At 39.1% G+C, this 22,072-nt stretch overlaps 1 protein-coding gene across 3 annotated transcripts in view; it reads left to right on the forward strand.

The window, feature by feature from the left end:
- Positions 1 to 2,671: 2,671 nt before the first annotated feature.
- Positions 2,672 to 22,072, forward strand: part of LOC108887639 (glypican-6) — a 125,936-nt gene continuing 106,535 nt past the window's right edge. Inside the window, exons 1-2 of one of the 3 annotated variants that reach the window (XM_018683095.1) lie at positions 3,402 to 3,487; positions 11,472 to 11,676. In XM_018683095.1, coding sequence (XP_018538611.1) covers positions 11,619 to 11,676 — 58 coding nt within the window. In that variant the 5' untranslated portion in view covers positions 3,402 to 3,487; positions 11,472 to 11,618. Of the gene's footprint in view, positions 3,488 to 11,471; positions 11,677 to 22,072 lie in introns of all 3 variants that reach the window. The other 2 variants (XM_018683092.2, XM_018683093.2) reach the window with 2 other exon arrangements.

The following is a 22,072-nucleotide window of genomic DNA, read 5'->3' on the forward strand; positions in this document are numbered from 1 at the left end:
ACTGTAAAAAGTATAAATAATGCTGTAGTTACTACAAATAGATATTGTACTGTAAGATCTGATATTTTGGCAGAGAACAAATATTGGCTGTGAACACCTTACTAATACATTAGCATTAGCATTAGCATTAACATTAACATTTTGTGACTTGCTAAACATGTAAATTAATGACACATCTTCATTATGTTAATAAAAAGGTGCATGTAAACATAACTTCTAGGAGACAGGGTTGGAGTGGCGGTGGTGATGTCTGTAACACATTTACTACATTCTGAATAAATCAGCCAATCATATCACACAACTGCCACAAAACCAAAACAACCAAGAAACTTCTTTAGCATACGTGCACATTTTTGGATCCGACTTAATTTTCTTCAAAATGTGCTCAAAGACTTCTACTCCATTTTTGAATTCATTGGTGGTTGGCAAGCCAGCTTACTGATACATTGCCTCATACCTCAATACTGAGAGTGAATGTTCTTTACCTCAGAAATAGTAGTTTCAAAATTAATTTGAAAAATTGAACTTTGATGCTCAAGTCTTCAAGTATTAATTATTTTTAAGGAGCTATTTTTCCGTGACTTGTCAGAATTATTCCAAACAAAACATCAGGCCTATTTTTTGTGCTTGTAGACAGTGAGGCAATCTGACACTTTAAGCAACAGCTGTGGTTTAGACATTAATTTACCCATGCTGGGTAATTCTAACTGACCCATGGAGGTTCAAAGCAGGATGACAGACATACACCTGTAGACAGCCAGACGCCCAGGCTGTTCATTCCCTGCCGCTGACTTCAATGCAGCTGAACTGAGTGGAAAAGGTACAGTCATACTGTACCTCTGTCCTGGGAATATTTGTTTTGTCTCCCACTCACAAAATCATGTATGTGTTTGTTCACCTTTAAGTTTGCTGCATTAGTGGAGACAATGGTTCACTATATTTAGAAATGGAGAGATCATTATTCCAACAATCTGGCATCACAGAGGCATATACAACGATTACAGTTTGTCATTTATATGATCAATATTTATTCACCCCCCTTATCAGGAACTGCAACATCACAGGCTTATCTGGGGCTGAGTGTGGAGCAGTTTCACTGGACTGGAGACCAGTAAGACAGGCAGCACCATAACTTAACAATGCAAGTTTTTTTTCTGGGTTTTGAGCTTGTATGATTTATTTTTGTAATTTATTTTATTGAGGACTTGATCCATTGAGCCAGGACTGGGTAAAGGGCTCAGTGGTAATTTGGATTATGGGAGTTTGTGAAACTGAGGTCATATGACCTGAATAATACACTTTTGGTGAAGAAGAAAAGGACATTTTATGTGTGCTCTGTTTACTTAGGCTTGATGAGTATTCTTGTGTCCATAGGATTTGAGTAAAACGACTTAAAATTGTTAGAACTGACTGACATGCATTGCCATAATGACAATATTCACTTTATATTTACAGAGAAAAAACTTTGTATTAGTGTGGATGAAGACCCTAACCATGTAAACATGGTTTTGACTGGGACTTTTGTTGCAGTTCACACTCTCTTTCTCTCCCTCTTTTCAAGTCTTTTTTTCCTTTTAACTATTTAACTATTTAAATGTGTCATAATACTTCAGATGAGATTCTAGGAACTACTTTATCTCAGCACGGTAGCTCTATCTTTCTGTAAATCCTGCAGGACTAATGAAACATCTTGAGTTACTTTGTCACTCTCTCTCTCAGATAGAGCTGCAGAGTAGATGGCATCACTCTCAAGTGTCCACAAACTGAACTGATGAGAATCCCATTTTGCTTAGCAAGAGCAATATTCATAATGTATTAGCCCTAAAGGAATTAAGACGTGATAAGTTAAATTCTCATGCCTATCCATTTCCATCTGTCTTGTACTGGCAACACTGCTCTTCTGGTTTCTTCTTTACACTTCACAATCCTGAATTGTGGCTAATTGCACTTTTTACAGTGCTTTTTTGAAGTTGATTTTAACAAGCCAGCTGTAGCTCCCCAAACCACAAAAACACACTGTGGGAGTGTTTGTACGAGATATTACGAGACACAGTCTACTTTTAAACTCTCAAGAGAAAATATTTCACATTGTAACGAGATACTTTTCTTGTTAGACTTTCTTCATTATAACAAGAAAACTTTTCCTTCTTCTTCAAACAAAGTTTTCTCATCTGCTAAAAGAAATGCATTTAAATAATGACACACTAGGTTGCAGTGTGATATGTCAGTTCTGTGCTGCCATTCTGTGGGTAAGGGATTATTTGTGGCTGATGAAGTTAAATTAGATTAAATCACCTTCATAAATGTAAGACCTACAAATCTATCTGCCCTGTTGGAGGCATTGTGGTTTTGTATTTGGAAATATTAAGAAAGTCTGTATAATTTAGGCAATTAGGAGGAAGGTCATGGCTCATAAATCAAGTTAACACTGCCTTTCTGTTAAGGATTTGACCTAAAAATTAACTAAACTAGATCAAATAGCACATGCGAGTGGTGTATGGTGCAGGGCAACTTTCAGTTTTAAATGATCAGTGTCTGTTCCAGAAAAGCCCGAGTGAAAAATGTTGACAGCTGCTGATATGATATATTGTGTGCCCTGCCCTTGCTCATTTATCAGCCAATATCATATCACTTTCATAGGTTATCATCAAAACACACTGAGCGTTTCTGGATTAACCTGGGACTGATTAAAATCCACGAAAAATAATCTCATGTGTTTTTGGTCCGTGTGTCGTTCTCTTCCGCCGACGCGACCTCCGGGTCCCCCCGCGCCTCCAACAACACGTGTCTACACTCTAATGTGCCTCTGGTGCGCATTACCAAGGATGCATAAAGGCGGAGGACAGTACGCGCCCCTGGATGCGAGCAGCTGAAGTCGCAGCCACTCCACTCCGTGTTTTGCCCTGCCCTTGTGCGTTCATCTCGCTGTGCAGCGTGTGTCTCTCCTCGGTTTGCATTTCGCTTTTCCTCGCGCCGACACAAACACAGGGGTCCTCCTGTTCTGTGTGTGTGCGGGAGAAGTTGTTGGCACAGAGAGCACCAGGTAGCCAAGTGTCTTCTTCGGGAACGGATTTGTTCAAGCCGGGAGCAATCGGACTCACCGGGTTCCTTTTTTTTCTTTCTTTGAGGGGGAAGATATGAAGCTTTTGCGATGAGGTGGACGTACCAGTGCCTAAAGTGAGGAGTGATTTTTTTCTGTTTTAATCAACATCTGACATCGCGCCCAGTGGAGAGATCTTTCAGTCACCCCCTCTGGATTTCTTTCATTCTGACGGATCTCGCATTTCCAACCTCTCTTGTGAAAAAACATTACCAAGGATTTCACTGATGTATGCGATGTGGAGACTGCAAGTCGCCTTATGCACTCTGTCGTTGCTGTCCCTGTCATCTGGTGGTGAAAGCAAAGCGCGGAGCTGTAGCGAGGTTAGACAAGCTTATAACGCTAAAGGATTCAGCCTCGTCAATGTACCTCATCAGGAAATATCAGGTAGGCGACACTGTCAGATCATCACTGCATATTCGCCCCTTTCACCACGTGTCATGAATCGTTTTCCCCTTCTTTAGAATTAAACAATTAGATAATGGTCGCCACACACACACACACACACACACACACACCTGAACTATGTGATCCACCTCAAACCTTTTGAGCTTTCAATTCGCCCCTGTGTCACTGACATCCCGTCATCCCCCTTTTATCAGAGGACCCAAACAGAGGCGAACTGGGTATTATAAAAAAAAAAAAAGTATGAGCCTGCTTTTGCAACAAACCATATTTCATGAGATAGACTTTGTCAGAATTTAAACTATATGCAGTGGGTATGTTTGTTGGGCTTGTTGCAAGTATTTTGATAAGTAAAATACTGCCATTGCAGTGGAGTGGAAATTTACTGGGGAATATAACACGATTTCTGCTATTGAAAGGTCATTACGACCCCCTCCATTTCCACATTGCTCAATGATGAATCACAGCAAGCAACCTTTCATTCACTATCTTACATGAAGTAAACACCAAACGCTGGATTTAATTCACAGAATACAGCTGAAATGTTGCACCTGTACAAAAGCAACAGTCATCTTCATTTACCAATAATCACACACAACTATTCATATCACACACAGTTAAAATATATGTTTAAGATTTTACATTGAAGGGCCAACCAGGCACTGGCAGCACTACGTAAACCTCATTCACTTTAAAACTGGCAAAACCCACTTGTTACCTTTCACATTTCACTCTTTTTTTTTTTTTACCATTAAAAGAGCAGTGTGCTTCCCCTCAAAGAGTTGACTTCACTCACAGGTTATAAATTGACAAATAGATTAGAATATAGAAATAAAATCCCATGAATAACTCAACATGTAAGAATATAATTTAAAGGCAGTCACCCAGACTTGGGATCATTTATAAACTGAGCAGCTGAAACAGAGACAGTGAAAGACTGAGTTTGCAACAGTGGCACCAGAAGATTGGTTTTGAGACCGGCTGCGTACCTGTTGCTCATATTCAACAGAAGATCATGGAGCTTGTTGTGTTGTATTTGTCCTAAATAGTGAACACTGCTTACCAGTAGGGGGCTGTATGCACTCAGCACGAAATACTCCTTTTGCTGTAGGTTTTTTTTTTCTCTTCCTTCTCTTTTCGATATTCCTCAAGGCTACAGCTTAGGTTTTAATTCATGCTCTTTGGTACAGCAGAGATATGGGGTTTTATTATCTCTTGTGTGGTGGTAATCACATTTGTGGTCAAAGCAGGAAAGGAGATTAGTCAGTAAACATAGTCTGTTTCATGAGAGGGAAGAGGGGAAGCAGAGAGGCCTGAAGTTAATCCCTCTATTGCCTCTTCCAGACAAAATAGAGATACTGTATTGGTAATTGGCAGTGTCAGGCAGTAATGATCATAGAGCCGCCTTATTTGGTTTTAACATGGTTTTGGCTTGATGGGAGTTTGATAGTTTTGTTACCGGTTGAATGTGTGTGTCGGTGTCTGTGCGTGAGGGATCCTGTGTATTACAAACACATCTCATACCAGTTTCATCCAAGTTAATCAGTTTTTTATTGTTAGTGTTCCTCTTGACCATTCAGATACTTCACATAATGACAAAGTAAAACGACTTATACATTCAGAAAATACAGAAAGTCTGCATCAGTGTCTGAAAAAAGGAAGCTCTGTGTCTGTGCTGATTCTGCTCCAGTGGCAAGCCACATTCAATTTACCAACAGTTCAAAAGGAGACACCCTCAACAGACTACTCAAATGAAAAGACCAGACTGTGGTTAGAATTATTAGTCTTTTTTCACAAACACTTATGTGGTGCATATTTTAAAGCACTAACCCAGTGCTGCTGCTCTATTATTTTTGCTTCATTATTTGACTCTGATATGACAGAGCACAGGGAGTTAGACTGACATGGTGGCTCCTGGTATTGCCCTCTTTCCTATTTGTCATCAGAGTTGCAGAATGATGATTTGTGATTGAACCCAGCTTTGTACAGTGGACCCAAATATGTAAAATAGCCCAATATATACATATAACAATTTTTTTGATTGTATTGTAATGTAGAGCCTCCTGAGTCAGTCAGAGCATGGTTCATTTCACAATCTGTGATATCTGGTTTATATCAGGATTATTTATTCAGTACTATTTGATTATTTGAAGGTATTCAGAGACAGAATCTTGGACTTGCATCTGTTCTTTATTTTGTTTGACAGTTGTTATAGGAGTGAAAATCATGTAGTTTTCCAGTGTTTGAGCACAGTTGAGTTTTTGTTGGCTTCCACCTCCCTTGAGTATTGGACATGTTCCATTTACCACAACAAGAATTCAGATCATGTCAAATAACTTTTTCTAAATGATTTGGAAATACTTGGACATACTTTTATTCGATTATGCAGAGTTTTTGGTATTTATTATTCGTTCTCATGTAACATTCCTCATCCGCTTTGAACTTCAGCAAGTTTAAATCAAGAACCGAACTGTTTGGCCACATTACAGATCAAAATGTTTTTGGGGCTGTGATCGAATCCTAATTACAATTCATGTACAGCCCATACACTATGTGTAATTGGATTTTGTTGTCTCCAAATAACCTTTGCATAAATACAACAGAGGTTAGATATAAGCCTCAGGAGATGGGATAGTAGAGAGCACTCAATTATGCTTAATTAGTTATGCTAATACAAACGTGTGCTAAGCTGTATGAGCTGCGTTAGTGCTCATCCCTCCATCGTTTGCTGTGTCATGCTACTGCTATGCCTGTAGATACAAAACACACAGGTTTAATATGTCTGCAGAGGTGGCTACCACATATGTGAGCTCTCATTTGCATAAGCTAATTATTTTTGACAGCTCTCTGTCACTGACAAGTTGAGCTACATTATTTAAGAGGTGATAAACAGATATGTTTATACAGATGTTGGTTTTTGCATATTAAAACACAACAGGCTAATTATTGAATCCACACTTTAAACATCAAGCTCATGCAATTTAAATTAATTACATTTAAATATTCATTTAAGATTAAAAATACACCTCTTTATTTAAGCGTTTTTACTTCTTAACACAAGTTTCTTTCTTTGCATTTTTGTCAGACCCTTTTGAATGAGCACATTGACACAGCCACTATCTAAATTCTGCAGGCCATCCATTATTGAAGTATTACAGCAGTGTTTGAATGGGTCTCATGGGCTCCAGAGTCATAAAACGTATCCAGAACATAAAGAACCCGGTAAACCATCAGAGTGGAAACCCCAAATTGATGTTTCAAGGATTACACCAGGAGGTTAGGTCATTTTTTGTGCCTTTTGCTTTTATCTAAATCTGTAAAGTTGTTGTGGGAAGATATTTTTTCTGTGCTTGCCATTCAGTGTTTAACTAACCAGTATGTCTTGTTTTTCCAGTGACCGAAGCGGAGCTAGTAGTAACCATTCACAGTTATAAATTTTATACTGGTATAGAGCAGAAACATCAGGCATACTGCCTCCGAGACAATCAGATTTGTGTGTGTAGTTTCACCATGAAGAAATGTAATGCATGCTCAGCAGTATAACACTTCTGTCATACTCACTGCTGTGCTTGGCAAATTGTCATCATACATAGTTTTACTTGGGGATGAAATAACTGTTTAGCACTGATGTAGACATAAGGTAATTGGCAGAGGTAGTGGACTTGGGTAGAGGTCAGCCATACTACCCACTTCACTGATTAAAGAGTGTTCCTTTCTCTTTTTGCCTGAGGACTCTTAAGTGTCTCAGCTTGCTTACAGTATGGGGGTGGTGGGAGGTGGAGGCCAGTAAGAAAAATTGTACTGGCTTTCGACTACTTTTCATACAATAAGAGGCCTCTTGGAAGAGTGCCAGGATTCTTTGCAAAGAGCAGGTGGGTAGGATAGAGTGGTTGTGCTGTAACACACAATTGTATGTTGGGTGAATCTGGAAAAATGTCTGAAAGTGGCTGGTAGACAGGTTCATTAAACTCCACCAGGTTGAGCTTGTGATTCCTCTGCTTTTGTGTCCATGTTGTCAATGTACCATCGTCTGCCTGGTGTGTTCATGCCGTAGTCAGCCAACAGTACAGCATCCCTGCCTGCCTGTGAGGATCACCCCTGTGTGCATGTGTCAGACGTTAGTTATAGTGTCACGCACACAATGCTGCTTGATTGTCAGCCCTTTGTTCATAAACACAACTGCTCCTGAATGCTTCAGTCAGGCCCTGCCATGCAGCTCGTGCTCTGAGGCTTTGCTGTTAATATCAACATCTTCTTTCAGAGAGCAGTTGGGATTCTCATGGGTGGACTCGGCTCTTTGCTACAGCTTTGAAAGAAAATCACTTGATGTGCTGCAGTTCCTATTAATGCAGTGACCGAGTCTTATATTTCCTTTCTCAAGCATAACAATTACCTCTGGGGTTCATCTGTAGCAACTTTAAAGAATATTATTTGATTTATCTTAACAGAACAGTTATTAGCTGTTATACAATACAGCATCATTTTTCCTCATGTGAATTCCTGATGCTACAGCTCTTTCTGTTTATCACTGTGATCAGTGCTCGGCTGTTTGCAGGTTGTGGGATGTGTGCAGTTCCCCACTTCCCTTAAACACAACCCAGTTATCAGGGATCTTTGCTCTTTGTACTTAAATGAATGTTGGGACCCTTGTGAAACCTCAGTATACAGCACAGTTACTACTGTCAACATTGGAACATGACTAAATGTAAGATTCTAGAAGGCTGCGTAAGAGGTAATTTATCAGATTATTATTCATTTTTTTAAAGCCGAAGTTGTTCCATAATTTTTTACATTTAAATTGATGTAAATGAATGAAGGAAATTATACAATTTATTCATAACTGAAGGAATAAGTACAGTTTATCTTTGTATTGTTTGCAAGAATCACCATTTCAGGTTAGAAGGTGTTAATCAATGTCCTGTACCATCACATTATTATTTCTGTCAGGAAAGAAAACACAAGAAAATGTAGAGACATAGCAGTCATGGTGAATCCTCTGGCATCACAAAAGTATGTAATCAACAGTCTGTTTGTTACACTGATCGATTTTTAATTCATTTATCATGTCGGGCAGCTATGCAAAATAAATTTGGAGGTAGTTTCAGACGTGTTCACAGCCAGATGCCTAATCACTAAATAATGGAATGACATGAGACCTTTAGTGAAAGTGTGGGAATACCACTCTAAAAGGCCTAGCCCAGGAAATATCCATATAAAAATTCTGTGGGGCATTTTTTCCAAAGCCCATTAAGATGCTCTTGGCGCTGCCAAATTGGAAATAAGTCTCTTGCCAGCCTGTATACATCTTCAGAGAGAACAGTTAATGAGATGTGAGGGAGATTAGGCTGTGTATTTGTGTGTCTGTGTGTGGGTGTGTGGGTGTGTGCATGTATGTGTGTGTGTTTGTAGCAGTTTAGCCTCACTTTCCGGGTCTTTCTCTTGCTTTGCATCTCTATTGTGGTAGAAAATGACAAAAGCGTTTTGTTTTTCATTTGGCGAGACAGATTGTGTGCATAGAACATCCAAATGAGTCCGACTGTCAGTCTTCCAGCGATAATTTTCCACCTTTTGTCAGATTTGGTGAATGAGAATGTCTGACAGTTGTACTGACCTGAAGAATGTGTCAACCCTCAGCAGGCATTCATGCCTGAAATACATATGGTCTGCAAGCTTCCTGGAAGCCTTCCTCAGCACCATGTATGGTGTTTTCTGAGTGGTGTGAAAAGCCTCCGGCTAGCGTAGGAGACTGTTATAGCACTTTTTCCAGTTTTCAATCAACTGCTAGCCTGAATCAGTAATGGAGGGGGGGGGGGATTAAGGATCTCTACCCTCTCAAGCCTGGAGAGGAACTAGAAAATAACAGCAAGAAGTTAAAGGATGGATGTGATTATATGTTTAGGGATTAACATGGAGAGTAAAAGAAGATCACAGAAAAATAAGCAGGGAAATAAGTAAGTGTACTCAGTAAAAGAGAGCATATCAGCATGGAGAGCATTCTTGACTAGCCATGTGCTGAAATCATGTGAGGTGAGAGAGGTGCTCTGGGATGTGTGTAGGGAGTCAGGTAGGATGTAATCCATCTGAATATGAGGGATTAGTGATCTGACTCACTGTTTGTGTTGCACAGAAGTATTGCTACGTAATGCCCTTTATACCTGTTTCTAAAAAAAGAAAGAAGGAAAAAAAAAAAAGGAAAGAAGCATTCAACTTTGCTTCTCTCGTTAATACATTAGTGAAAGAAAAACTGCCACAGGAGGTAGCAGAAGGAAGATTCACATGTGGCATTATTCCACAGGGAAAAGTGTTATCCCTTGCATTTCTCTGTCAGTGGATGAGAGGGGTGCAGGAATGTTGTTGAGGGAAGTGGGGGGTCACACTGTTGCATAATTGTTGACATGGGGTAATAGTGGGTGGGTATTCACCATTATAGGGCAGCCATCCTACAAATGTCTGTGTAAGAGAGACCCTTAGGATTAACCTGAAGTCATATAAAACTGTTTACTACACAGACAACACTAATCACTTCTTCTGTTTGCACCCTCAAGCCAAGTGGGTGTTTGTGGTTCCCTTACCATTATTCATTATGTATGTCAGAGAATCAAGGCGTTCTGTTGTGTTTATGGTCTTCCTTTTTGCCCACAGCGCCTTTTTGCCTCTGGAGGGTAGTCTCTGAATAGAAGTCCCAAGCTTGACACCAATGATAAGGCTGAGAGAGAAGAGAGCCACACAGCGCTAGAGGAAAAACCCACATGGGTATATCATATTGAGGTGTCAAGGATGCAAATACATTTCACACTGGGGACTTTTTATTTTTGTTTTTCAGACACAGACAAGTACACATGGCTGAGGTGATTTGCTAAATAAGCTGCTCCCCAGAGACTTGGAAGTAAACAAGCATTAAGCACAGATAAACATGGTGTGCCAAAATTGTCATGGAAACATCAGATGCTGTCAACAAATGCAGACAACAGTGGTGGAATTGGCGTTGCAGACGTGACGATGACACTGTTGTTGTGTTGAAGACACGTAGACAGTTTCTGCTCCTGAAAGGCCTCCGTGATGGTTCCAGTGTAGTGAAGCCACGGGGGGCTTTTGATGTATCAAAATCAATAGTGCAGTTGCTCCAACATGCAGACATCTTTTAGTACAAACAAAGCCACAGCAGTACATCAGTGGCTAACTTTAAGGCCTGTGAACATCATTCAAGGTTCTAAATATAGTGATGCTTTTGTCACTGAACTGTTGAAGCAGTTGGAATTGAAAAAAAAAAGAAAGGACAAAAAAATTAAATTGAGGCACACTTTTATGCAAGGTCCCTTAGGAGTGTCTTCCTAAACTAATAAAAAAAATGAGGCTTTAGATATTGTAAAATTTTACTATTGTCAACAAATCCCATGCAAAGACCAAAACCAGCAATGCATTAATCTGTCTCTCAATATTTTCTAAATTCCTCAACGTGTTTGTAACTCTCAATCACATGAAAAATTCATCTCTACTAAAAACTTTTGAAAATCAGGTCACAAATATATTCTTTCATTTCAATAACTTTAAGCCATTTCCCTGAAAATCGTTGGACACTGTAATTTGTAGCAAACTTTACTCAAACTAAGTAAATAAGTAAATATTTTGTTTGGGGTAAATTTTCAGTGGTGGATTTGGTGCCTTGCAGCCCAGTGCAAAGCTGTGGTGCACTGATGCCTTTTTACGGATTTTTGGACAATAACTCTATAGCTCTATGGCACAAAGGAATAACCTATGGAATAAGCCACGCAGACATTATTTATTAGTGTCATTGATTCATATTTGGTTATGGTATTTTCATGGGATTTTGTGGTAAAAAAAATTTGACCGCATTCTGTCACCAGACTTCACTTATCCTTTAATGCCATGTAAACTTTTTTGAGGAAATAAATCAGTCGCTTAATTACACTCTCAATTCAATTTGGCTCTTTTCCTTTTTCCATAGAAAATCAATTCATTCTGCCCTCCAGACCAAAGACAGACCTGAAGTACATGGCAATGCCACATTCGCTTCAATCTGGGCAGCGCTTCACTTAGAAAGTGAAATCAGCAAATGGTTGAGTGGAGACTTCATCATTCTTGACTGGCAGAGATGACAGAAATCTGGCTACTACTGTACATCCAGGATTCACAGAACTGTCACATACGTGGTAGGGCTCTAGGTTTGAAAGCACTGACATATGAAAAGGGTCTAAAGCTGCTGTTAATGATGTATTGTGGGTACTGTAAAAGGGAAATAAAAATGGAATAGATATTTACACAACTCTTGCACTGTTTACAGCCTAACCAGACTATTTTCTGGAATAAGGAACTTAATTGGAATACAGTATGCATGTAACATACTCAGTGAGTAGACTGAAAGATATTTGGTTCAGATGCTTTTACGTTGTCTTTTATGAGGTTGAGTGGTTCCAGAGATTCAATGATAAAGAAAAGAGAGGCTCTGTGCTCACAGTACGCTGCGCATGTGAAGTTGTGTGTTGCCCCCAGTTCTCTCATTTCTAATAAATGAGCTCCAAGTCATACGCATGTTCACTGTAACATTTGCAAGTAGAACAGCAGGAAAAATGTTTCACTCTAATATTCTGTGGCAGTACATTGCAAATGTTTACCTAAATTGTGGAATTGGTAAACTACAAGTTCAGTCATTTCATGTCAGCAGCACTGCAGCAGAATTAACAAGAGAACTCCATGATGACAGCTCACCAAGAGCACAGGGAACCACAGTGCCAACCTTTCAACACTCCTAAAGATTTGTTTTAAATTGTATTTTCAAAGAGCAGTAGTTGTTACTGAGGACAAGACATGCAAAGAAAGCATGTTGTTCCAGTTATAAATTAGGAAATTTATACTGATTACATGAGTTCATGACCCAGTTTAGTGTGATCTCATTCGCAGCTTTGAGGTGGAGAGACTAATTGGAGATCGTTATTATTTTTATGTTAATGCAAAAATGTAGAGGGCTGATCTTAACCCTGGGTCACATTTCTGGGCCTTAATTATAACATTAAATAATAGGCTTTGCAGTGTAATGCCTTGGGGGATATAATGACACTCCCGCATGTGTCAGAGTTCTGCTCCATGTTTCTTCACCCTGTGTTACCTCATTTCCTTTATACCCCAGTTTAGGCACAGTGTTCCTTTAACTCAGTGATCTGTGAGAGCCAAAATTACACTGATGTTAATGGATGCTGTGATGGATAATTCCTGCAAAAAGGCAAAGGAGGTTTCGCAATTAAGATATTAAAAACTATTTGTGCACAATTTTATTACAGTTGCTTGTAATAGTTCTCTGTAACTGTCTGTATTTTGCATGTTTGATGGTGCCACATATTGTGTGTGTGTGTGTGTGTGTGTGTGTGTGTAAAGATAGATACAGTTGCCTTCTAATGAAGCATATTGGACATATGACTTGCAAAGTGCCACAGAGCGACATCAGAATTCATCTGGAACTAAAGAAGTACAGCAGGGGTGAACCAACAGTTCATTTAAATCACCTATCTTTGTGGCTGATGAGAGTGTAGAGCAGTCTTGCAGTAAAAGATATCTAGGCTCACTAGGCTCATACCACTGATTTGAATGGGGCCACATAGTGCATCTCCAGGGAGTCTTGTCCATCATGACAAATGTGACAAGCTCATATAACGGTCAGGAGAGGACCAGTTTGAAGTATTTTCGCTCTGAGAATGTTGATGAGGCTCGAGAAAGAATATCTCCAGCCTTCACACTTTCAGTTTCATTAATCCAGATCCCGCCAGAAAGGAGGTGCGAGCATTTTGGAAAGGCTTATTGAGCTCTACGGGTTAGCTCTATGTCCAGTGTTTACAACTTGTGGACACTTGAATTTCTTCTTGTGTCAAATGAAACATCTGCCATTGTGATGCTTCCTGGCACATCCTTGTTCTGTGGCTCCTGGAGGGTGCTCAAATCTGAAAAGAAGCCAGCCTCACCTCCTGCTCCCAGAAACCCCCACTGTTTCCTGTCCCCTGTGTAAGCTGCCGGTAAATGAGTGGGCTGGTCATCTCACACCCTGGGGCTCTACCTCAGGCTTTTCAGACCACCAGCTGTTGTGTTTAGGACTGAGTCATGCACCAGTTAGCATGATGAATCCAGAGCATGAGTGCAAGGCTTTAACCTCACCGTATGTCTCTTTTTCTTCCCTCCTAGCCTCTAATATTGAAGTGTGTGATGAACTGCTCTGAAAAATTGTGGACAAAATGCGGTTGTACAGTAGCTACTGTAGTGAATTGTTCATTTGAGGTCAATGACTGATCACCATCAAGAGTTTAATTGATCCAGAACAGTTAGCAGGTTAGGTTCCCTCATTGCGGGTGTTTTTCTCTGCTGGACATTCACTTGATCACAGCCTGTGATTCAGACATGGCTCAAGTGGTTTTCAGTGGTCACAAGACTGAAGGGGCTTGCAAACAGAATGTGATTGCACTGAGTACTGAGTGAAAGTCAAGCAGTTTACACTCAATTATCCTTTAAAAATATCATGTTAAATCACATAAATATCACATAAAGCTGCTAACTTAGGAAATTATTTAATGTTTTACTTTTGTTGTTGTAATAACTGTGTTGATTATGTACTCTTCCATTGGCTAAACAAAACTCCACTTATACATATACATGTAAGTAAGTTGTATTATGACAGCAAAATAGGAAATGATTTCAGCAGGTTAAAGATAAATGGCGTACCTGAGAACATTTATAATACAGTTACAGTTGTACATGCTTCTGGCTATGGCTGGCAGTTAGTCTGGTAATGTATGAAAGCTAAGGGTGCAGGAAAGGATCACAGCTTGTCAGAGTCAGAGTGTGAGGCCGTGGCTATTTCCTGGAAGCAGTACAATGTAAATTTTTGCCAGTTCCAGTTTCTCAAACAGCAGATGCAGCACAGTTATTATTTTAAAAGATATCTTCATTTTCATTCAATGTATGTTTCTGATACCTCATTTACTTCATGCTTAAATGAAGCTTTAATGGAGGAAAAGCATGTTAAGTTACTCATTAAATACTTGAGGAAGAAGTAACAGCAGAGTTCATAGTGAAATAATCATGAATTGAACTCTTGCGTAGGACATATGCTTGAGCCAAGCTGGTTTGGTGTTCACAAAAAACATTTATATGACTGTGATGCACATGAGATTAAAAGGGTAAAAAGAGGGTAGAACATTAAGCTCTAACTAGCCAGGGAACCCTATAATTCAGAAACACCTTGTGATGCTCTGTGTGAGACCTCTTCCCATGGGTGATTTGGAAATTCATATGCTATTACGCTCTTACTTCCTCATACAGAGTTCACCCCAGATTCTGCTGTAAATTCTGTTTGGAAAATTGGTCACAGGCATTATCCATAACAGAGGCATGAGGCTGTACGGTGTGTTGTAGGTCTGCTTTGATAGACTGCACGCATGACTGAAGCTAGCAGCCATAAGCTCCACTCAAGTGCTTGACTCGTACGATGGCTTACCTTTGACATTTACCACAAGAGTCTCCAACTTGGAATCACGCATATTGGTTACAGACACTAGGTGTATAGTCGAGGAACTGCAGAAATGCTCAATAAAGCATTAATGCATAAGAAGTGGAGTTAAAATTAGTAAAGGTGCAGAACTGAGGTGTCAGATGTGAGGAACATTGCGGTTTATAAAAAGCTCAACATGAGTGCTCCAACCTGTAAATCAGAGGGAGTGAGTGCAGCAGGTCGTGTGCTGATCAGATTTCAAAGCGTATTTGAAGCTGTCTGACTACAATTAATGAAAAACTTGATATTCCCATCTTGGGATGTGATTTAGACATGTGAAATATGGCTCCAGTGAGAATGCATTCTGAATTCATTATAGAGTTGATATGTGTTTGAAAAGTTAAAAATCAGAAAATATTATTTTGGTTAACAGCATCGCTGTAAAGGTAAATAGTTATTGAAACAACACAGGCACCTAAAAATTACATTCGTTTTGATGAGAATGTGACAGAAGACTTGCCTTGCTAATGGTTTATGTATATGTCTCTTACCTTTGCTGAATTCTCTGTATTGATTTCTAAGCCTTTGGTTTATTTATTGTGCATAGCCAATGGTATGGCTATACTGGTATTACCATGACTTTGAATAAGATTTTCTTTTCACACACCCTTGAATCATGGTCCAAGGTTCATGCCCATTACCTACAATTTGAGATATTGCCTTTTCATATTTCCTGCGCAGTAATAGCTCCTCATTTAGCCCAACTGGTTTTTCAGTGCAGACCCTGGCTGGTGCAATTCTGTCATTGTGCACAATGGAATGCCTCCAGCACTTATCATCTTTGGGGAAATTCAGCAAAAGATGTTTGGAGGAAAACAGGAAAAAAAAGGGTGAAAAAACAACTATTTTTTGCCCTATGGGATTTCAACCCAAACAAAAGCATTGGTATTGTGAACCCTCTGTAACAACGCTGTATGTAGGCACACAGTATAAATACCTCTTTGATTAAAGACATACTGAACATATGTAAATGTGATTAACACTTAAAAGAATCCATCGTCTTATTATGCATCTGCCATGCTGTCAGTTTAAATTGATGAAAGTGAGAGTAGATAATTGTAAACTAAACAGTCAGCACACCAACTTATTCATGCAAAGAGTGTTTGTTAACACCTACACGGCTGTCATGTCATGTTTCGAACACACAGGCTGTTCCTCAGCCTAAAACGAGGGCAGAGTTGACATCAGATTGGCAAGTGTGCCATAAAATTATGAACTTGAAGAAATGTCTGATTTAATTCAGAGCATTAGGCTGTACTTCGCTGCTTCACGCCACACGGTGAAACCATATATTTATCTATCCATTACTGTCACGCAATTTTCCGACCCTGGAAGTTATTTGAAAGTTAGAAAATCTTTTAGCAGTCTCCAAGTGCAGTAACATATGGTCGGGGCGATTGTGGGAATTATCTGTGTCATCTTGTTTGGACATATTCGATTTGGGTCTCAAGCCCCGGTGGAAATAGTTGAAAGTGGGTGATTTGGGTGATGGAGAGGAGATCCAGATGGCAGAGCAGCAGTAAGATCAATCGAGCTTGATGCATTTTTCCCACTTCAACATGCAGACAGATGTGATTTAACACAGTAATTGGGTTTACTTCCAGTTCGTGGATTTCTCTTGACAAGTAATAACACCTTAGAAAGCATGTGCAAACTTGCTTGTAAAAACTCTTTAGCATTCATTAATTTGTGTATTATTTCATCATAACAAGTAATTATCATTAATCACCTTCCCAGGTTTGATAAAGGCAACCTGTTTATGGTTTTGACTGAATGTTACACACAGACGTGTTGATTGTGGTTTTATTCAGAACACGACCAATCCTCTCTAGAAACCCCTTTTTCTTAGCTGGGTATGCGACTACCCACCAACTACTTATTGGTTAATTGGGTGATTATTTCTATTTATAATTTCCCAGAGCCTAAGGTGAAATCTCCAGATACATAAGATATTCCATTTGTGAACAGATATGACAACAAAATGAGTTTAGAACCTCCAAATGTTGTGGCATTTTTGCTTAAGAAATGACTGGAACAGTTAAGTGATTATCAGAGTAGTTGCAGATTAATTTTCTGTCACTTGACTAATTGATTAACAAATAAATCCTTTCAACTCTAATAAATGTACGGCCTGGTAACAGTTTCACTTCGCTGCTTTTCTGCTTTCTCATTACCATCCTGGTAACTATATTCATATATTATTTTATTCAAAGTTTATATTTTACCCCAAACAATGGTGTCTGCTTCAGAGCTACACATTTTTTCAAAAGAATCGCATCATATTTCTTCTCTGAATAAGATAAAATGTTGTTTCTGCAAGTGTCATGCTTTGATCAACCATGCAGCTTTAATTACCTCAAGTCATTTCTAAATGAGCATTGTTATAAATCTGCAGTCATTTTTGTCAGGTTAGGCATCACCTTCTAATGGTCAGCATTCTTCATTTCTTAACTAAATGTTTTGAGTGGGCTGTTTTGCAAGAAGTGATAAAATATGTAGTTTATAATAAGCAGGGAAAAGTACCGAGAGAATCATCTGACAGTTGGTAGCCTACTTTTAGTTTGCATTTTTAATACAACTTAGATGTGTTTAGAAGCAGAAGGTGTCCCATTCCATTCAGAATGCCTTTGATTGCAGGAATCCTTCATTATGCCGATTTTAAAAGTTAATCTTTAAACAGAGCGTGTCGTCTGGCGTATGAAGCTGACAACAGTACCTGCTGATTTCACCTTATTTTGCTCAAAGCTGTTTTTCCCTTGCATATGACATAACAGAGTATTCATACACTCTCCATCATTCAACAAGCTTTAATTCTATTTGTGAGCGTGATTGAGCTCTCCTTTGCCCTCTAATCTAGGTCGTGTCAGCTGAATAAAGGGCCCTTTAAATATTCTGCAGCCCAAATAAAGGAAAGACATTCATGGCCCAGATGTGTGAGAGGCCTAAGCTCTACCTGAGTCAATAGATCTCACAGATAGAGGTGTCAACCTTTCACAGGGAGCTGAGGCTCAGCCAGCCTTTTAGCTTTTACTGTCCAGTGTGCTGAACTTGGCTGAACCATTTAGTCCAAAGAGAGAAAAGAAAAAAGAGAAAAAGTAAAAAACAAAGACCAGCACTGTCGGGGACTGTCATTTAGAATAATTCTTGACATTGTCCCTCCTCTCCTGGTCAGATAAGCCTTTAATCTGGCCCTCATTGCCATAGATTAAATTACCTTTAGTTCAAAGTTTTGCTCTTCACTAACACAATCTATAAAACTCCAAATAGGAACTGTTAATGAATAATGTATACACAGGAATTTACATAAAATGCAGAGTATGATAATAGAGAAAATAATGTGATAACACTTGAGTAATACAACAGCTAATAAGGTATAAAACTTTATGGCCATGAAATTCAGGTAAATGAAATTCAAATGCTAATTAGATAAGTAGGATAATTGGGAATTTTTATAGCCCCTAATATCATCCAGCTGAACTGACAAAATCATTCGTTCATTCAATCATACCAATATTGGTGTTTTTAAAGAAACAAGAAGCTTTTGTCAAAAGCTGTTTACCTGTACATATAGAAAATTAGGTGATGAATTTTGAACAGAGCTAGTGCTAAAATACTGGGAGTAGAAAATAAATTGAATTATGGATATTGTAGGAAACCTAGCTCAAGTAAACTCAGCTGTTGAATTGAAATGTCAAGAGCATGGGCCTGCTCCTACAGGACTCTGCCCTCATTTGAAGGCAGTGAGTCTCTGTGCACACTGGTGCTCTGTGGCAGCCGGACTATAAGAGCAGAGAGGAGGCAATATTCCAGAGGTGGCTCTGAATGAGACTGGAGCTGAAATCTGGTGGTAGATCAGTGATAATAAATGTGATTCATTCAAGATGGTGCTTCCCTGTTACTGAGCTCAGCTCTCTGCTGTGTTGTGAAAGCCCCACTAACAGGCAGCAGTCGAAGAAATCCTGGAACCAGATGAAAACAAATCCTGATCTCAATCTGAATGTAGGTTACTTGCATAATACGTACTGTATACACTATACACTTGGCTCTTTTAGGCTCTTTTTAGTAAACTGTCTTCAGGGGAACAAACTTGGAATAAAACTCCCCGGCTGAGAGTACAATAGATGCTGCTACACTCCGCAGAAATTAATTTAATTTACTGCATCGCTACACCTTTTTATGAATTTTCAGCATGAGTGAATAAAACATTTTTCTCTCTTGACTTCATGATCTGTTGGCTTGTTTGGCATGAAGCTCTGGCAAGAGTGTCCACGTTTTATAAATGCTGGCAAGAGTGGTCAAGGGATGTACCAGATGGCATGGCCCATATGCAGTTTGCCCTTTGGCCAGGTAGACTAATGAATCCTTTTGGGAGTTAATCACACTGTCTGGCATCAGACCCTCAGTGGGCAACCCACTCTTTTCCCACAGCTTCCTTCAAATATTCTGGAGCTTTCACATTTCCATGCAACATATGTTTATAGTTATGGGGATTTTAAAAAGTCTCTCTCTAGCATTTTAAATCACCCAAGTAGAAAATTGTAGAGTAGTCATACTACTGCATCTGTAGATGATGGGCCCTTCTGAATCAGTTCTTGACGTGAGCCATGGTTCTATTATTGTACTGGAATTTACCTTTGCCATTTTTTTCATGCTGATGATCTGAACGGATTTATACTCACATTGGAAGGGGATGTGTTTTGAGACACAGGTTTCAGGAAAAAATAACTTTAACATACCACTTGTGACGGACCTCCATTGTCAACAGTGCTGTTTGGAGTGGCTTATTAAACCCAGCAGGAATTACTCGATGATTAAAATAATCAAACTCCATTATTTCTTGCACTGTAATCTGGAGAAATGCATCATTTAATTAAAAAAAATCTAATCACATGATACTGTAATAGTGCCAGGAAACTTAGTAGCCACCTAGCAAGAGCTATGTGTGGTTTCAGCTCTGTGCTTGCTCAGTTTATGTTGGTCCTTTGTCAGGATGCCACGTGGAAGGTGCTCAAAACATGAGGATTTAATGGAGATTTCTGATTTATTTATGTGGCTTTTACATTGTTTTCCTCCTCAGTCTCAGTTTAGTTTAAGTTTTTCTTTCTGTAGCTTATGGCTTGTAGATTATAACTTTTGTTTTCATGGAATTTGATGACTGTATTTTCAACATATAATGGTTTCAGAGGATCTCTTAGACAACTTATTTGCCAAAACACAGCAAAGGAAGCTTGTCTCTTTCCGTCTACACCGCACATTTTTTTGTAGTATATTATCTATATTTGTGACATTTTTTGACATTAAGATAAGCACCTACATTTCATTAACATTAAATCTAATATGCTATTTAGTGCAGTTTTAATCTCTGCAGCTGTCTCACCATCAGGAGCTCCTTCACTATCAGTCATGACCTGATGGTGGTTGTTTTTTCACTGAATAAAACCATATATTTTTAGGTTAATTAAATATTTATTTTTTGTGTTGTTCTTTCATAATAAACTAATATGAAATGACCCAACAGGACATTTCTCAACTTTCAGAGAAAGTTTAAACTGTAACAATGAAGTGGGGGCGAGAGAGATGGGTTTACACCATTTATTTTTTATTTTGATAACTGCATTTAATCTTCACTTAACTCGCTCTACCATGTTAAAGTGGAAGCCTCGGGGCTTCCTAAACCTCAGCTTTGAAGCCTTATCCACAGCTTTTCCTTTGAAGCCTTATCATGAGTTGGCAAAGTGACTGAGACCAATCGGAGGTCGATTCAGCGCTCTGAGGTGAATGTTGTGGTCGCACACCTTGTAGCACAACAACAGAATATACAGGCACACCTGCCGGCAGCCGTGTAGAGGATGACCAGGTAGAATGGTTATTGAGTAAACACAAGTTAGGGTCGCATTGTCCGTGTGTGCAACTGTCCACTGTCTACTTTACTTGAAGACTTAAAAGAGTATGTACTTTGAAATGAGCCATTTTGAGTCCTTGAAGTTCTTTTCAATGTCCCCCCGCTGTTATTTGTTGCATCTGCTTTCTTTCTCTCTATAATAGAAGTAGAAAAACATTTCAGCATTTTGGCCCGAGTTTGGTAAACATACCAGCATGCCATTCAGTCAATCTGAACCCCTGCTACTTCACAATACATAATAATGCATGAGATTTTGCTTTGGCAGGAGATCTTTTCTCGGTAAAGCAAAATATTTCAGAGAACTCTACTTCAAGATCTTTTCTGAACTATAAATTCTCCATTTTTAACTCACTATTTCTCCTGGCATTCTCTTGGGTTACGCCACGAAAAGAAGAAAATAATAATGTTCTCTCTTATTATCCTTCCATAATACTTGGAGCTTCAAGCTTCAAGTTGTTATGTCAGTAGGAAGGTCCTTAACATCCTGAGTCTTTACCAACTAACCTTTTAAGGGGTATATTGTGGTTATATACTAGCATATACAAATCAGAATGTAGGCATCTTTATAATGATTTGATACAAAAAACATTGAGTGCCTGGGGTGATAAGGCATTTTTTAACCTCAGCAGTCTCTGGCTGCAACTGTGGTGTATGAAGCCCTCAGGCTCCAAAAATGAAGTGCATCTGTTTAAGTTAAGGTTATACATGGTTAAGGTTTGGGTTAAAGCCATTATTGTAGACTTTGGAAAAATATATGTGTGCAGTGCAAAGTACTTTTTTGTCTTAAAGCAAAGAAAAAATGTCAAAATTATTTGTGACAGTGTCCACTATGTGCCAAAAACCTCAACAACAATGGCATTGTTAAAGGAGCTACTTTTGCATCTGTCCACATTTTCTTCTCTCCAGTGAAGGAAATGTTTTTTGGAAACGCATTGTGAAGAAAAATCTATTTGCTTTCCTTGTCTTGCTCATTAAGAATCAGGAAAGCAAAAGAGTACACAGTAGAGGGGGAAAGGTACAGGCAGAAAACCTCAGTAGCAGTCCTCCACTTCAGTGCATCTGAGGCACTTCTAAACAGTAAATCTGTTGCATATCACCAGGGCATCTGCTTCAA

This window comes from Lates calcarifer, linkage group LG2 (assembly GCF_001640805.2).
Source record: "Lates calcarifer isolate ASB-BC8 linkage group LG2, TLL_Latcal_v3, whole genome shotgun sequence".
NCBI classification, from domain to species: Eukaryota; Metazoa; Chordata; class Actinopteri; family Centropomidae; genus Lates; species Lates calcarifer.